Source organism: Uloborus diversus, chromosome 2 (assembly GCF_026930045.1).
Source record: "Uloborus diversus isolate 005 chromosome 2, Udiv.v.3.1, whole genome shotgun sequence".
Lineage (NCBI taxonomy): Eukaryota > Metazoa > Arthropoda > Arachnida > Araneae > Uloboridae > Uloborus > Uloborus diversus.
This window is the reverse complement of record NC_072732.1, coordinates 14,996,256-15,013,821: the sequence shown is the minus strand read 5'-3', so window position 1 is coordinate 15,013,821 and position 17,566 is coordinate 14,996,256. Positions and strand designations below refer to the sequence as shown.

The 17,566-nt window shown below is 34.5% G+C and overlaps 1 protein-coding gene across 1 annotated transcript in view; it reads right to left on the bottom strand.

The window, feature by feature from the left end:
• LOC129217747 (twitchin-like) overlaps window positions 1–17,566 on the bottom strand; it is a 364,621-nt gene that overhangs the window by 143,195 nt on the left and 203,860 nt on the right. Inside the window, 7 exon segments of the mRNA XM_054852086.1 lie at window positions 151–354; window positions 3,868–4,143; window positions 6,477–6,779; window positions 8,306–8,605; window positions 10,480–10,761; window positions 11,160–11,462; window positions 14,810–15,109. Coding sequence (XP_054708061.1) covers window positions 151–354; window positions 3,868–4,143; window positions 6,477–6,779; window positions 8,306–8,605; window positions 10,480–10,761; window positions 11,160–11,462; window positions 14,810–15,109 — 1,968 coding nt within the window.

Here is a 17,566-nt window from a genome sequence, read left to right as displayed (position 1 = left end):
TGAAATCTAATGTATGAGTACGTGTTCCCCCAAATTCTTTTTCTGCAACCGATCTCCAAAGCCAAAAATAGCAATTTACAGGAGAGCGTCGATTTTTATTATTTTTTTTCATTTATAGTAAAGTAAAAGAAATAATAGTTATCTGTGTACCAGGTATAAGATTCGAAAGGCTAAGCTCAGGCTTGCTGTTTCGGCCTGCGGGAACCCATCTCCCCGTGCCCATGTCCATCTTTTCTACGGCGTAGTGTTCAATGGGAGTTCCCCCGTCGTCTTCTGGCTCTTTCCATTTCAATTTGCATCCTTCAGCGTGGACGTCAGAAACTTCTAAAGGTCCTTTGGGTTTACCGGGTTTGTCTGGAAAATAAATACGTGTAAAGGTCAAGCATTTTCTTCAAACATAAAGAGGGGAAAAAACACTAGTTGAGAGTAATTGGTCTTTTTTAAAGCTCAATAGTTTGGAGTTTTAAGGTTCTTTTATCTGACATCTCACTACGCTTCTTAGCTACAATTATTTGAAATGGTGTATTTTTTTTTTTTTTTTCACGCAAAAAACTTTTTGTGATTTAGTTCAAGCTTGCTATTATCTAGATATAATTAAAACAAAGAATATATATATATATATATATATATATATATATATATATATGTTCCCTATACAAATCCATAGTTTACGTCGGATCTGGACCAAATTTGGCTGGAAGGTACTTAAGCAAAATATCTTGCCTCAGTATTGCATAAAGGTTGACATGCAAGAAAAATCATCTTGCATTAATACTGCCTCAATGTTGTTATGTTACTCCCTTTATGCTGTCAGCAGGCTGCCACAATATTGACTGACAAGGTGTATGCAGCATAATATCAGGAAAATATCAAGGTAGGCTGCTTTTGTAACATTGCATACGTATTGATATGACAGGATAATATCAAGATGTTGTCATGACAGCATGAAATCAAGGTCTAGGCAAGATGATCTTGCTTTTGTAATATTGCATACGTATTGATATGACAGGAAAATGTCAGGATACATTGACATGACAGTATGAAATCAGCACGTTTGCAAGGTGTTTTATCCATTTATTTATTTGTATTATTTTCACTTCAAACTCGAGAATTAAATTTCATTCTTTAATTATTTCTGTTATTCTTCAAGATAGTTTTCTAGCCTGAGAATATTTTCTTAAAGCTGACATCTGATCGGAAATTCATATAAAGATATTAATAGTACTCGCGATTTAATTTAAAAAATGAAAGTTTCTTCGTTTTGCGTAATACTTGACTTATTTTTTAAATTCATGCTTCTAATTGTATTATAAAGACATAAAATGCTTAGTTAGGAATAATTGCGGAAGTTTTTATAGCACTAAAGGTAGCAAAATAATAAATAAATACAATAAATAAGTACATTTTCAAATAGATGTCAGCATTGAAAATATCCCATGGACAAAACATATGAATTTATCTTAAAGAATAACATAAATACCATTGAATAAAATTAATCTTACGTGAGATTGAAGTGATAATACGAAATTCTGAGCTTCAGGTCCTTTGTTTCAAAGTCTAGGGACGAAAAAAGTTATTTTCGCCATTTCTAACATTGATCGCACATCGTCTGCGATATGACTTGTTTAGTACTATATTAATAAACAAATACAGTTATCAGTCATTCATAAGTTTTTCCTAAAACAATACTATTCCAGACTAATAACTAAGCAACCAACTTAACGAAGCCTAAAAGAATGCAACGCCACGTGCAGCACCTCTGAACCGATTGAGGTCGAAGCAGGAAGAATGTGCCAGCAATACGAGGGATGCTGGGTAGAAAGAACTGTGCGCATGCGCAAGTAGCAACGAAGGTCCACCTGTTCTATTGTGTACTAATTACCTTGACGGCGACAGCATGAAATCAATATCATCTTGACGGCGACAACATGTATGCAATGTTGTTATTGTAAGGTGATATCAATATTGATATTTTAAGATGAATGCAATGTTGCATACGTGTTGTTATTGTAATATTGCTTTTTAATCTTTATGCAAGCTTTATGCAGTATGAAACACGTCAATATTGACGCCGTCAGTATAATATCAAGATCTGTCAAGGTTGATGCAAGAAATTTTGCTAGTAGGGTGGAGATCCGAGAAGGAATATAGGTGTGTTTTCGAAAGCCAAAAAGTATCGAACCGATCGGATTTTAATTTTAGGGGTGCGAAAATGGCATGAAATGACGCTTTCTACCTGAAATAATTATCCGACCAGTTCAAATTTAGCGTCATTCAAAAGCCCGCTAAAAAACCCTGAAATTGATTTAATTCTTTCGAATCTCAAATAATAATAATAATAATAATAATAATAATAATAATAATAATAATAATAAAAAGGCTGTAAAAATCACCGGGAAATTTTTTAAAAGTATTTTGAATCCTATTGAAACATAATTTCATGTCGGAAAATTATCGTTTGTGCTATCTCATTTTAAATTAGTGTGAATAAAACTGTTCAGAAGGTTCCTACTTTTTCTTTTTGGACTGTGACTAAATAAAATTTTGTTTTCGAGGTAAAAATTTCCACTTTTGATTATTATTTGGCGATTTATTTTCTTTCTTTCTTTCTTTCTTTTTATTTTTAAGGGCTTTAGTTGTATTTATGGAGGGTTGCGTTAAACTTACTCGTGAAATTTTGCTTTTCAGTTTTTTTTCTTTAAGAATGATTATTTTGACGGGAAATTTTACAGTTTTTTTTTTCTCTCATTGAAGCCTGAATGTTGAACACGCGTCATTTGACATTTCTTTTAATTATCGAGGTACTCCGTGCAAAGTTGGGCGAAGCAGCTAGTTGCAAATATATAAGCATTTTAACTCTTAAAAAATATTTATTAGTTCGAGCCGGTAAATTGACTCACGCGTTTAGTGTTTGACACATGTTTAAAGTTTTGTTTTCAAGTCTTCATTATGTACTGCAATGGTTGAATTTTAATACTTAAATATTTATTTAGAATTTTATATTTTATGATGTTTTATAATACAGTTGGCTCTCTGTTTAACGACTTTCAAGGGACCACAAAAAATCGTCCTTAAGTAGAAAGCGTCCTTAAATAGAATGCTTTTAACACTACTGTGGACCATCTGGGACCGTGAAAAGCCGTCGTTAAATAGAGAAAGTCGTTAAATAGAACGTCGATAAACAGAGAGCCAACTGTATTTAAAACACAAAAAGTAATAAAATATGTTATTTTGTTCAGTTTTAATCTTTATTTAATGGTTCACTGAAATAACTTTTGCAATTTTTCATGCTTTAATATTTTTTATTTCCTCCAATTTCATAACCTTGTGCTTCCTTTGTGTGTGTGTATATGTTTTTTTCTTGTTTTGTGAGACACACATAGAAAAAAAAGTCATGATACAATAATGTACTGATTTGTTTTACTCTGTTGTTTCGAAACTTATTACACTTGTAGTTATTTTGGTAAACTACATTTCAAATGAATTACTAACTTTTGAAAATTCAATTTTTCCCGAATTATTCTTGCCAGAAGATGATCCATGCGTTTAAAACGACATGAAGATTTTGTTGTGTATATTCTTAAGAGGACCTCATACATTTTTTAATGTGATTGTGGCAATTTTTTTCCAGTTTTCGAGTATTTTGAACTTATCACTCACTTTTGGATCACTTCAATTCGGACCATACTTCATACTTACTTCACAACGTATTTTTTTAACTTGAATCGATCAAACATTTAACTATGTCAAACTGTTGAAATATTAATTCATAAAAAATTATTTCAAAAATGCGAAGAAAAGTCATAAAACTTTCATTTTAAAACCATCTCATGATTGCAGACTTAAAAACCTAAAACTTCATCTCACCCAAAACGAGCAAGGAAACAGTTGCTTCGTCTTTCCCGGACGCGTTCTCGACGCAGAGCCGATATTCTCCGCTGTCCTTCCTCTCGGTCGTGTTTATGACCAACTTGGTCCGGTACTCTTCCATCTCCAGCGTCATCCGGCCCTCCGTCTTCAGCTGCTGCTTCTCTAAGAACCACATCTTCTTCGGAGGTGGCTCGCCGATTACCTTGGCATCGAAACGGATTGTCTGGCCTGCGCGCACTGTCAGATCCTTCAGGCCGGATATTTGAGGAGCCACTGTGAAAAGAATATGACAAATTGCTTAAAGGTTGTGCTATTATTATTATCTACTGGGCTGTACCCGACGCGCGTTGCTACGCCAACAAAAAAATACATCATTATACTGATTTTCATGACAATCGGTTGAACGGGGCAGAAGTTGCTACTCTGCAGTGCCACCTGGTGGCGAGTGGCTTCAATGAGCATATTATGCACCTTCTACGTGGAAAAGTACATATATATAGCAATTTTCATAATAATCGGTCCAGGTATCAAGTGAAGCCGTGACTCTACTCAAATTTTGTACTCACGCAGTTTGCAAGATCAATCAGTCGCTAAAAATATCAAATAGAAAAAGTTTTAAATCCCCCCGTTGCATGAAAGGCCATAAAACAATAAAGAAAGAATTTATTTGTTCAAACTCAAGAAAAATGGCAACAGCTAACTTTTTATCAATGAGATCTTTCACGCGAATTAATTTCTGCAGCCGATAATTTTATTCGTATTTATCCAATGGATTGTGACTTAAATTGGAATAAAAAAGGAACTATCGATCGGATTTTTTTCGAACTGGTCTATAAACATTCCCAGTACCAAAAATAACAAACGGTGAAAGTTTCAGCCAAATCTGCAGGGTACTTTTTGAGTTCATGGATGACATACAGACAAACATTCATTTATATATATATAGATTATTATTTTTCTTATTGCGAAATATCCGTATGTGAATTCCTGTATAATGAACCCTCAAAATATAACACAATTTGTTGCCTAGTTAAAATCAAGTTCATTATTGGAATCTTTTTCCTTATACTCGACGACCGATCAATTTTAATTCCTGATTTGTTTCCTGGTCGAAATTTGAACCTCGATTCCTGGTGCGGAAGTACTATGCACTAATCTGTATCTCAGAGCCAGAAGAACGTTAGTAATATTATGATAATTTTACACGAGAGAAGAAAAACTTTTTTCTGGAGCATACAAAGGATGGGACACGCGCTCTTTTGATCCTGGTAAACAATGGAAAAGAATTATTTTTGAACGAATTGCTTTCATATGGCTCGATGCGAAAACTAAAAAACGGAATATTGTAATTTAGGCACTTACGTTACTTTGGTCTCGAGATAGATACGTCCCTGATGGGTTTAAATTAGTAACATTCGCAATAAACTCAAAACATTCCATATTGAAATTAATGAGGAAATGAATTTCCAAAGGCGAGGCTACCGCAAAATTTGTGGCTATGAAATATTGAAATAAACAACAAGGAACTGAATTCGACAAAATTTTAAGAAGACTGTTATTTTATTTCAAACATTACTACTAGAAAGCCGATCCAACAAAACTAGTTTAATTTACATAATCTGTTTATTGCAAAAAAAAATTATGTGGATATAACTTTAAACGCTATTCGATGGATTCCGTTTAGTGCGCAAAAGTTAAATTTTGATAAAGGTTGATCTAAGTCATGTTATTAGAAAAAAAATGAGTTTTAATTCAATAGGAGAGAATGTGTTTTACTTAAAAAATACAGTTCCTTTTTTTAAAAGCTGCAGAAATTATTTTTGTTTCGAATAATTTTTAGCTAAACACATTCCTTGTAATTGTTCAATTGCATAAGACGCTAATTTTTCCGTTAACTAAACGTATTTTATTTTCTCAGTCAGGTTTTATTGTCGTTTTCTTCCCTCAAAGAGTAAATAACTTCTCCTTTCTCCCCAAAAATAAATCTTCAATTACAGAGATAGTGTTTCAGAGGCAATTTCAACTGCCTTTATAAGTATTTGGTACATAACTTAACCCTTTAACGATCGGATAATTTTCAAGAAAACGGTCATAAAAGTGTCTATTTTTTTATTTAAGAAAATGATATAAAATAAGTGTATGAACAACATGTGCATTCAATTTTTCATTTTCAGTATTTTTTAGATTGAAATTTTAAAAAAATTTAAAATTTTATGAAAAGTCAACGAGCAAGCTCAAGCGAGCAGCGAAAATTTAAGAAATACGTCTTTTAAACTTTAAAAAAGAATTTTATTAATCTTTTGTGTAATATAAGTAAAGATAAGTAAATTTTTCTTGTGTGGTAAATTTAAAAGCTTGAGATAAAGAGGCCAACGCCACAATCTGGTAAGTTAGTACCAAATTTCCTTTCTTCATCTCTGCAATTACATTTAAAATGGACTGGTGCTGCCATCTAGTGTATAAAGAGAGAAATAAAATGTATTCCGGGCATAATATATGAATTGGTTTTAATAGTTTCGTTGCGTTAATATTGCACACCCCAGCACAGCAATATCACGGGAGCGAGCAGGAAGGGGTTAAACACTTAAAGCAGTTCATAAACTTACAGAAACGTGGCTTTGCAATAACAGGTGAGCTAGGATCACTGGGCTCACTCGGTCCTGCCTTGTTGACGGCCCGAACCCTAAACTGGTATTCCATGCCCTCGATGAGGTCTGAAACTCGAGCTTCAGGCTTGTCCCCAATGGTTTCGGTTGCCTTCTGCCACTTCGTGCTGTACTTGTCCTTCTTTTCGATCACATAACTGTTGATGGGGGCTCCGCCATCACTCTCAGGTGGTGTCCAGGCAAGATCTACGTAATGCTTGCCCCAGTCTTTCGCAGTTGGCTTGCCTGGTTTTCCTGGTTCCTCTGTTGGAGTATAAGAGTTAAACTTTTGAAAACAATTGAATGATATTAAGCCAAAATTATGTCCATTGATGTTCACAACATTAGGCTGAAACATCAACTTTGTCAATAGTTAACACTTGTATTTACAAGATTTAAAGGAATTTAGATTTTGATCTAGTTCTCGTATGTTAGAAAGTTTTCTTTGAAAAAGTAACAAAACATTATGTCTCTAAAGGATAATCATAAATGGATAATGGCCTTTGTCGGATGTCTTTTCATACATAACCTCAGATTTTACATTGAAAAAAAGGTGCCATATAGCTCGAAACATGTATCTGCAGTTCCAAGAAAATTCGTGCAATTTAAAGTTATAATACGATAATTTTTCATATATAAATAACAATGATAACTAAAAACAGTAATAACTGTTTCTAAAATAAGTAAAGGTTTGAATCCAGAGTTTAGGTATCTCCTGTTTCCTGACAGCTGTTTTTGAATACACCCTTTCATCTGGAATTTTCAGTTTACCGGAGGCGATTTGGTCCCAAGCGCTTAATTGAGATTCTGCTGTTTTTTTATTAAACAAAGCAATTTCTGTGGTGTATCGAACTAATTGAACTCCACTATCGTAATCGTAGTGACGTCAGAAGCCACTGACGTCACTGGGGGAAAAACATCCTCTCGGAACAGAGCAGATCGGAACGAACTCCGGAGATGTGCGCATTGGCGACACACTCTGTCTTGTATATAGTATTATGTATACAGGGTGTCCCAAAAGGTCGTTTACAAACTAAACATGCTGGTCTGTCATATCATGATGAACAAGATTTACATAGTAACATACGTTCGAAAACACAATGCTGGCGCACTACATGCACACAAAGCCAGACACTAACGGATGCACAACATGTCGCATATTTATTACACAAAGACGATTTTACGTAACATTTTAGTTTTCAAGGAAGGCTTATAGCTGTTGTCGAAATTTGCTGCCTTTAACTGTCAGACACCGTCGCAACGAACGAAGTACCGACCGTCGTAATAACGATCCATTCTGACAAGATTTCTCTGATCGCTGCGTTGTCATTGCAACGTGATTATGAGAGTTGGCAGGACTCAAATTTTAGCAACTGCTTTAAGCTTTCCTAAAAGACTAAAATGTTGTATAAAAGCGTCTTTGTATAATAGATATGTGACATGTTGTGCATCCGTTAGTGTCTGACTTTGTGTGCATGTAGTGCGCCAGCATTGCGTTTGGGAACACATGTTCCTATGTAAATCTTGTTCATCATGATATGACAGACCAGCATGTTAAGTTTGTAAACGACCTTTTGGGACACCCTGTATAGTAAATGTAGCAATTAGAATAGTAAACTCTAGTATTATAATGTCTGAATGATCAATAACCCATTACATGTTCCAGCGAGCATAGGTTCCCTAAAAGGAAACATAACAATTTCACTTTTAAAACATGCAAAATGCAAGGTGGTCAAAGCATAAAGTTAGCAGGCGATTCACCAGCTTATAGGCATCAATATTTGACTTACCAAAGGGATTCTTGGCAACCGTTCCAGTGGATGTTTCCAGAGGTTCGGACTCGCCCTCTGGGTTTACCGCCTTCACTCGGAACTTATACTCTTTTCCAGGTATTAAACCAGAAATTTCTGCTCCTGGTTCCCTCGTTGTTGTGACTGGAATCCACCTTCCGGTGTCTGTGTCCATTTTTTCGACGACGTACTCCTTGATGGGCTGACCCCCGTCGTCTTCCGGTTTGTCCCATTTGAGCTTGCAACCTTCCGCATGAACATCCGAAACTTCTAACGGTCCTTTAGGTTTGCTTGGTTTACCTGTGAAAAAATTTTAGGATTCTCTGAATAGTTCCTCACTGTAAAGAACTCGGTTTAAAAAATTGAATCTTTTAATCCAACATATATTTCTTCAACTTCATAATCTGCGGTGTAAAATTCGTTTTAGGAAAACGAACGGCAAAAAAGATATTTTATTGCCCTAGTAATATTCTCTATAAATAATAGGGAAGTTGCAACCTATTAAATGTTCATATTTTGGCTATTGCATATTGTTCATTGACCCTCAAAACTAAAAAATTCACCATCGCCGAATTTTAAAACACCGTGGTTGATTTTTAATGAATTTTTAAAAATCCACGCGCAAAAGTGCGCTCTTCTGAAACGTCACGAGCCTACGTCACAGGGCGCGAATGGGCAGCCTTCCGCCGAAGATCCCTTGTTTTCGCTAGGGACATTTTTAGCGCGCTGATATTTTTATTTTTTAGAAATTCAATAATCCTTTTGAACACACTATGGAGGCCGGATTCGTTAAAGCACAATCTAAATAATCTTCCTCAAATAATATCAATGGTGATATTCGAATATTTCCGAGAGGATGAGAGGTTTAATGTTCCAGAAACGCGAGGAGATAAGCCTTTTACGTTTCATCTTCGAAGTCGAATGCACGTTCTTCGATTTCTCCCATGACATGGGAACCGGTTCGCTAGCGTTTCTCTCCTATCGGACGTCACTTCCTATGCCATCTGACGTCACAGGCGCTAGAACTTTAAAAATTAATTTAAAAAAAACTACTTATCGTATCGCAAAAATTTTTTCACCTATGATGTTCATACATGTTACTCTATCATTTAAAAATAAAATTGAAAAATCGAAAACTTCCCTATTCTTTAACTTTTAGAAATAACCGAAAAATCGTTTTATAACTTTAGAAATGCTTCTTTTAAAAATGAATCTTTTAATCAAACATATATTTCTTGAACTTTATGATCTGTGGTGCAAAAATCGTTTTACGAAAACGAACAGCAAAAAAGATATTTCAGTGGAATCCTGAGCAATATTCTCACTAAATAATTCTTAAACTTTAAGAAATAACCAAAAAATCGTTTTATAGTTTAAAAATGCTTTAAAAGGAATAAAGTATATTGCTCCAACACATCATAAAATGAATCAAAGCTGAAATGATCGCTACAGCTTATGTCAGTTTTTCATGTACATAAAGCATTATTTTCAGATATTATTATTTTTTGAAACACTAGTTCGTATTTACTTTGATATCTCTACTGGTGGATAGAAAACTTGAATCTTGAAACGTTGCTCATACAAAAAACATTGAAAAAAATAAAATACAAAGCACTAGATTAAAAAAAAAACTCAGAATAATGTTGTGGAATTTTAAATTCTAAAATAAACACCTAATTTTAGAAGCACTTTTAGGCATCACATGGTTTCCTACGACTATATTCAACACATAATCCCCAAATTTTGTTAAAATCAGACTTTAAAATTAATTTAAATTCTTCCCTGTTTTAAAGCGATTTTAGAGAGCATGATATCACGTAGAGCCCCGCAACAATTAAGATTTTTTAAGTAAGTTTTTGGGCCGGGATCTGAAATTTCGGGCATAGATTTTTAATCGAACTGAAAATATTTGAGTGATTTTTGTAAATTAATCTATTTACTGTATAACTCAGTGTAAGTTTTGAGTTATTTGCCTTTGGTTGAACCTTTGCGACTTTAAAGTGACTTACATATCAAAAGTAAAAGTATATCTAGGATTTTTAGCAAAATTAGCATTTAGTATAAACAAGCATTTCAAATTTGCTTGGAATATTGACATTTCACAAAATAAAGTTACTTGAAATGACACCAATTCAACTTAGTTAGAAATGAGACACATGTTCAAAAATACTTACCTAAAACTGTAATTTCCACTTCGACTTCATCTTTACCAGCATCGTTCACAGCAGTAACTGTATATTTGCCAGTGTCCGATCGTTGTGTCTTCGTTAGGATGAAGAGCGTATGATATTCTTCATTGTCAATTTTGATTTTCTCGCCAGAAACTATAGGTTGTCCTTTAAATGACCAAGTGATTTTCGGTGGTGGTTCTCCCTTAACGTCCGCATCCAGTTTGATAACATTTCCTGCCTTGATGACCAGATTTTGGAGGTTGGTCCTATCGATTCTTGGAGCCACTAAAGACAAGCAAGAGCACTTAGTTATGCAGTTTCACAAAGTCAATGTGCAACACATTAAAAGGGTATTTGGATCAACATTCGCGATGTGGACATAATACATTAACATTGTCCTACAGATGCTTCAACAAAAAAAGCAAAATTTCAAAGCACCATCAACAGGTACATCTTTGACACGATGGTATTTGGTGCTTGACTGAGCTAGAAAACTAGCTATTAGATGCGGTAGAACTTTTACTGCACAAAGAAGGCAATCGGTTATAGTGACTTTTGCTAGTTTTCAACCTTTTCAGCTGTTATTATTACAGGAAAAAGATGTCCCATCGCTTAGAACAGTTGTCCTAGTGGACAGTGCCAAGTTTTTGTTCTACTTGTCATAATAGGCAAATATTACTTACATGATCTTGGTTTAGCTATGACTGTCCTAGATGGATCGCTAGGTTCACTAGGACCAGCTTTGTTGACCGCGATCACTCTAAACTCATATTCCTCTCGCTCCTCCAGGTCGGGCACAGTAGCATTGGTGACAGGTCCAGCAGTTTCCTTCGCTTTGTGCCATTTATAAGTTCCTTTCTTTTTCTTTTCTATTACATAACCAGTAATGGGGGCGCCGCCATCAGATTGTGGTGCGGTCCATTTTAGGTCCACGTGATCGTTATCCCAATCTGTCGGCTCAGGTCTTCCAGGTTTACCTGGTTCATCTGTAAATATGAGATTGTCATGAATTACATTGCCCATTTCAATGGAGGAAAGTTTTTCAATAGAAAAACTAGTATGTTGTGGCCATCACGAAACTTTCTTCTATATTTTTCTTTTTTTTTCTGATCCCTCTCCATGCTTGACGAGGAAGCAATATTCCCAACAAAAACGAAATTACACATGCAAATACTTGACGATCATCCCAATGTCTGAATTATTGCAAAAGCAAAGCAAAGAGCGAAAATTTAAAGTTATTTTAAAAGCCTTGCTTTAGTTAATTACAAATATTTTATTTGTTAACAAACATAAGATGGCAACAGTTAAAAATTTTAAATCATTGAGATAATATTTCCGATCATTTCCATACGATTAAAATCACGAGAAATACGCAGACGACAATCTATTACGATTTATCTTTCTTATTGTTGCATTAATAAAACTATTTTTATTCGCTAAAAAATAATGATAATAAAAATAAATCAGCACCTCTTGGCGCGATTGGCGCCAAAATTGAACCAAAGCCTGTTTACATATGGATTCACATATATTCCAAATTTCAACCAGAACGTAGCATTACTTCTTGAGATAGGGCACTCACAATGGGAAAAAAAGAACGGGCGATTGCGCTACCCCCCTTTTTAGCTGTTGACATCAAAACAAAATCAGCTCTTATACCTACTAAGGGCTACTTGCCGATAAATTTTTCTTTCATTCCGTTCATTATTTCTTGAGATACAGCAGTCACAATTGACGACAAAAAACGTTCTATAGCTCAACCCCCGTTTGAGTTATTGACACCAAAATTGAATCAGCACCTGTTCCTGTTAATGGCAACATATGGACCAAATGTTTTTTGATTCCGCCAGTTACTTCCTGAGGAATAGCAATCACGCGTAACTCAAAAAACGTCCCATTGCTCCACCCCCCTTGGAGGAATTCGCGCCAAAAACCAATGGGCACAAGTTCACATAGGGGCACATATGTGTACCAAATTTCGTTCGATTTCATGCGGTAGTTTTTGCTGTAGAGCGGCCACAAAAAACTGGTCACACACAGACGTGACACACATACACACACACATACATACACACACACAGACAGACAGACATTTTCCAAAAATAGTCGAAATGGACTCAGCACACCTCAAAACGTTCGAATCCGTCAAAATTCGAAATTCGAAAATTTGCACGAATCCAATACTTTCTTCTATATATTAGATATAGAAGAAAGTAAAAAATAGTTTTTTTGGAATCTATATAGGCAGGATCTGATCATACTTTTAGTTCAGAAATAAACGAGCAATATAATGTATACAACGCGAATTTTTTCTTGAATATTTTCCGAAACATAAGGAGTTTAAGGCATTCTTCATTTCATTTATTTAATCCATCTTAGTTTTAAACTAGATTTCCTCTGTACGTAGTCATATAGATAGTTTTCTTTTATCGGTCTACAATCTTTAAATTTTTACTTACAGCAAAAACAAGAAAAAACGAGCTGATGTGTGCATCACATGACTTCCTTTTACGCCAATTTGATGATAATAGTGCCTTGGAGTAAGGAAAAAAAACAGTTTAAATATTTTTACCCCAAGTTTGTTTTTTTCCAATATTGGACATTTTAATGTGATTCAATGGTTAACTCTCTAAATATCGCCAATAGTGGCCAAAATGAAACCAGATTTTAAAAAAAACGCCAAATTTATCGCCAAGTTGGCGAAAAAACTTGGCGACCAAAAGCTTGGGGATATATCGCCAAGTGTTTGCCAAATTGTAACACTACTTAAGTTTGCATTGAAATGAACAATGATTTCCCCCCAAAAAGGTTTAAAAGACCCCTTTGGAACATCCAAATGCAACCAAAAGAGGAGGAGCACAACTAGACCCACTAGGAGTCTACGTACTAAATTTCAACTTTCTAGGACACACCGTTTTTGAGTTACGGGAGATACATACGCACATACATACGTACATATGGACGTCACGAGAAAACTCGTTGTAATTAATTCTCGGATCGTCACAATGGATATTTCGTTTGTTTATATGTTCTTAGGCATACATCCACGTGTGGTCGGGTTGAAAAAAAAGTCAATATTCATTCGGGGGCGAACAGAATGGAAATTAAGGCCGATTTTTCGGTGAAAATCTATTCGCGAATACAATGATTCCTTTACTTCGTAAAAGGGAGTAATAAACCAACTACACAAGTATACTAAAGCTAGTTGCAAAACACCGTTAATTTTTTTGTCTTTGGATTATTCAAGTAAAAAAAATAATAACTTGCCCAACTAAAGTAATCACAATCAAATTGAATGGAAGCAAAATTAGGCAAAAACATCAAGAATGTTCGGTATGCGTTATGTCTCTCTCGAGTTGATAAAATCCTGCCTTAATCTCGAATAGATAAAACTCTGCCTTAGCCTGCTTACGAACGTACTTATTTCTTAATTTTCATCAATACGCAATAAATAAATAAATAAATAAATTTGAACTTTGACATCTTGAATTCAAATTATGTTTTTCGCAATCACGAGTGTGTGTGTATGTAGGCGTGCGTGTTTGTGTGTGGGGGTATGTGTATGTGTGTAGGCATGTGTGTTTGTGTGTGGGGGGGATGTTTATGTGTGGGTAATTGTGTGTATGTGTTTGTTAGTGTGCGTGTATGTGTGTGTGTATGTGTGTGCGTGTATGTGTGTGCGTAGGTGTGTATGTATGCGTGTGTGTGTGTGTGTAGGCAAGTGACGCAACCTGGAGACGGTTTTCGCTATAGGAGCAGCATCGTGAGGCCGCCGGACCGACGGTGGTGCTGCAGAGGGAGGCAGGGGGAAAATAAAGTCATAGGACATCAAAACAAGTCAAGTGAGAACAATAAGCAATCGTGATTGCTCAATAAATAAATAAATAAATAAATTAGTAGCGGTTCAAAGAGCACAGTAAAATATGTTTCTGAATGCAAAAATTATATCCTTTCGTGTCTTTATTTTCGAAACATAAAATCTGTAAGCCTGCCGAAATTTAAAAAAAAAAAAAACATCCAAATTTAGTTCTGGCGAGGAAAGGAAGACATGTTTCTCACACGCTTTGCAGATGGATGTCCGTTTATATTCATACAGTGAAATGTTGTGGCACTTTCAATTTCTCGCCAAGTATTTAAATTTAGAAATTTTCATAAAAATTTGGACGGCTTAAAGACCTTATATCTCGATAACGGGGTGACTGGCGTAAATAATGTATGCATCAAAAAATGTCTCAATATGTCTCCCGCTTGCGACCAATCTAAATCTTTTTTCATTGTTACACTATTCTTTAAGATCCTTGGTTTGGTCATTATATAAAAAAAAATAACAAACCGAAAGGATTCTTGGCCAAAGTTGATTTTTCTGTTTGCAATTCGTCAGAGTCTCCTTCCTTATTGACAGCTCTTACACGGAATTTATAGTTCTTGCCAGGCACCAGGTTTTTGACGTCAAATTTAGGTTCGGTGGAACGACCGGCAGGCACCCACAGGCCAGTCTCACAGTCCATCTTTTCAACTTCATAATACTCAATCGGAGAGCCTCCATCATCGTCTGGTTTTTTCCACTTCAAATTGCATCCCTCTTTGGTGACGTCAGAGACCTCCAAAGGACCGTTTGGACGCATGGGCTTACCTAAGATAGAAGAGAGAAAAAAATTTGTATTTTTACAAACGTTTATAAATAAAACTGGTTCTTAACAGGTAGTACACGTTTAGCATACGTGTACTAACAGTGTTTTTCAGCAGATGATACACATGTCTCTTGGGGTACGCAAAAATGTACATATGATACGCGATTAACGTTCAGAAAACATACAAAATTATGTTGATAACGCTAGAATGGGGTCGTTTCCAAAATTTTAAAAGTATTTTTTTCTGAAAGAGCATGCTTGAAAGCATAGGATCTGATCATTTTTTTAAATAATTTGTTTAAGTTTAATATTTTCAAAAACTTACTTAAATGGTGCGCTTTTACTGTTTATGCTTCTGCCGATGACATCACAAATGATGAAAAAGCCATTCACAGAGCAAAATATTTAATTCGCATCTTTATTCACGTGTATTAGCAACGATAAGGTTGATAGCAAGTGTAGAGCGCAATTTTAATTCGCTTCTTGATTATTATAACGTGGAAACGCGGTAGAAAGATGCGCCAAAGAGCATCATTTGTGACGTCATCAAGACCACGCCTTGTTGGAAAAATCGGACATTTTAAAAAAATAACTTAAAAATAAGTTGGGAAAATGAAAGTATTTTCCAGGTCCATGTTTTTTTTTTTTTTTTTGCTTATTCTATCTATTTCATTCATAAAACGTACTAGGTTTGACTGAAGGAAACAACTCCATTTAACTGGGACAAAAGTCTGAGTAAGAGCGTATCCTCCTTCCTCCTCTTACGTTGAAACAACAAAAAGTATTGCGATATTTCATTTATCTGGAGACGTAAAACAATTAATAGCTCAACTTGTCCCACCAATTACCTCCTCTAATTCTTGATGATTTTTATTTAAGTGCCTAGTGGAACAAGGGACAAGATGTGAAAAATATCGTATTTAAATTTTTAGACAATATTTTAAAGCTATATTCATGGGCTGGCAAGAAAACAAGCGCAAGACCCTATTGAATAAATCGAAACGTTAATAGAGTGGTTCATCTATTGTCGATTAGGAATTTGTTGTTTGAAGACCCTGCGAATCTTTATTTTTGTTCTTGGTATACTAAGGTTTCACCAGTGCAAAGTTAACCACATTTATTTTCGCTAACTTTAAAATAGTTTCTAACATATCTTATTTATACAGTGTACCGTATAACTGACTGAAGTACTATCTAATTGCGTAAATTGACAGTTCGTAAATTTCTGTCACATGTGGCAAGGTGAAGAACTCAGCAGCTATTTCAGAGAGTTAAAATGTTGTCATGGTCGGGTTTCCATCACACATCACTTATTTATTGCAAGCATTGGATATTGCATTTTATGTATCACTTGTTTTCCGTCATGCCCACGACAAGGTTTTGGTGTCAAATCTAAATGTAGATGAACAGTGATGGAAAAAAAAATTCTCAGCTGCTTATCATTGTTTACTGCAATTGGTATGATTTTTTAATTAAGTAGTAAGGAAAAACTAATTATACATGCTAAATGCTCCATTATAATAAATATATTTGTTTCATATTATTATTTAAAAAAAATCGTTATCTTGCCCCGTAGAAGAGACAAGATGACGAATAATTTCATTTTCCAGAAAGGAACCGATATGCCATGAAATTTAAAAATTATTTTTATGATATTCACATAGCTTTCATAAATTAAGATTCACCTTAAGAATTTCAGATACCAAATCTCCAAAGTATCAAAAAATATTTTTTTACGCTCGTGAAAAAATAAAAACCGCTAAAGGTCGTCATCTTGCCCCGTGTTCCTTTATATGTAGTTAGGCTTAAAATTATAACAGTTTAATACTGACGCTTTTGAATACAAGCAAAGATAAAATTAAAAATTTTAAACCCCCCCCCCCCCCAACTGAGTCGCAATCAAAAAGGAAAATTTTAAATCTTTTTAAGGGGTCAGAGTACCTTTCAAACATTTTTTTTTAAATTTAAGTAAATTTTATATTTCTTTGAAACCATAACCTGCATACTTACTTCTTAATCAATAATTTATTTTCAAAATTTAAAAATATTGCCTACTTTTTTTTAAAAAATCAAAAAATTGAAGAAATTTCAATTTTTTGAAATACCTAAGGTTTTTTTATTTTTACACTAATTAAAAAAATTTCTTTTGCTAAACGATCACTATAATCATCTCTAAAAATCTGTGCATTCATTTGCTTATGAGTTTATTTAAAAAAATTTCTGTGATTAATTATGTAAAAAATCTAAGTTTTTTTTAAATTGGTTTTTAAAGGTTTAACATGCTCTAAACAATTGAGTACTTTATAAAATGCTTATCCAATGCACAGTTTTTTCAAATATGTTATCCCAATTGCATAAAGTATTGCTTTAAATCTGTATCTTTAATAGAAAAACATCCTTAGGGATTCTAATGACATGCAAACACAAAAATACCATCATCGAAAAAAAGCAGTTTAAAG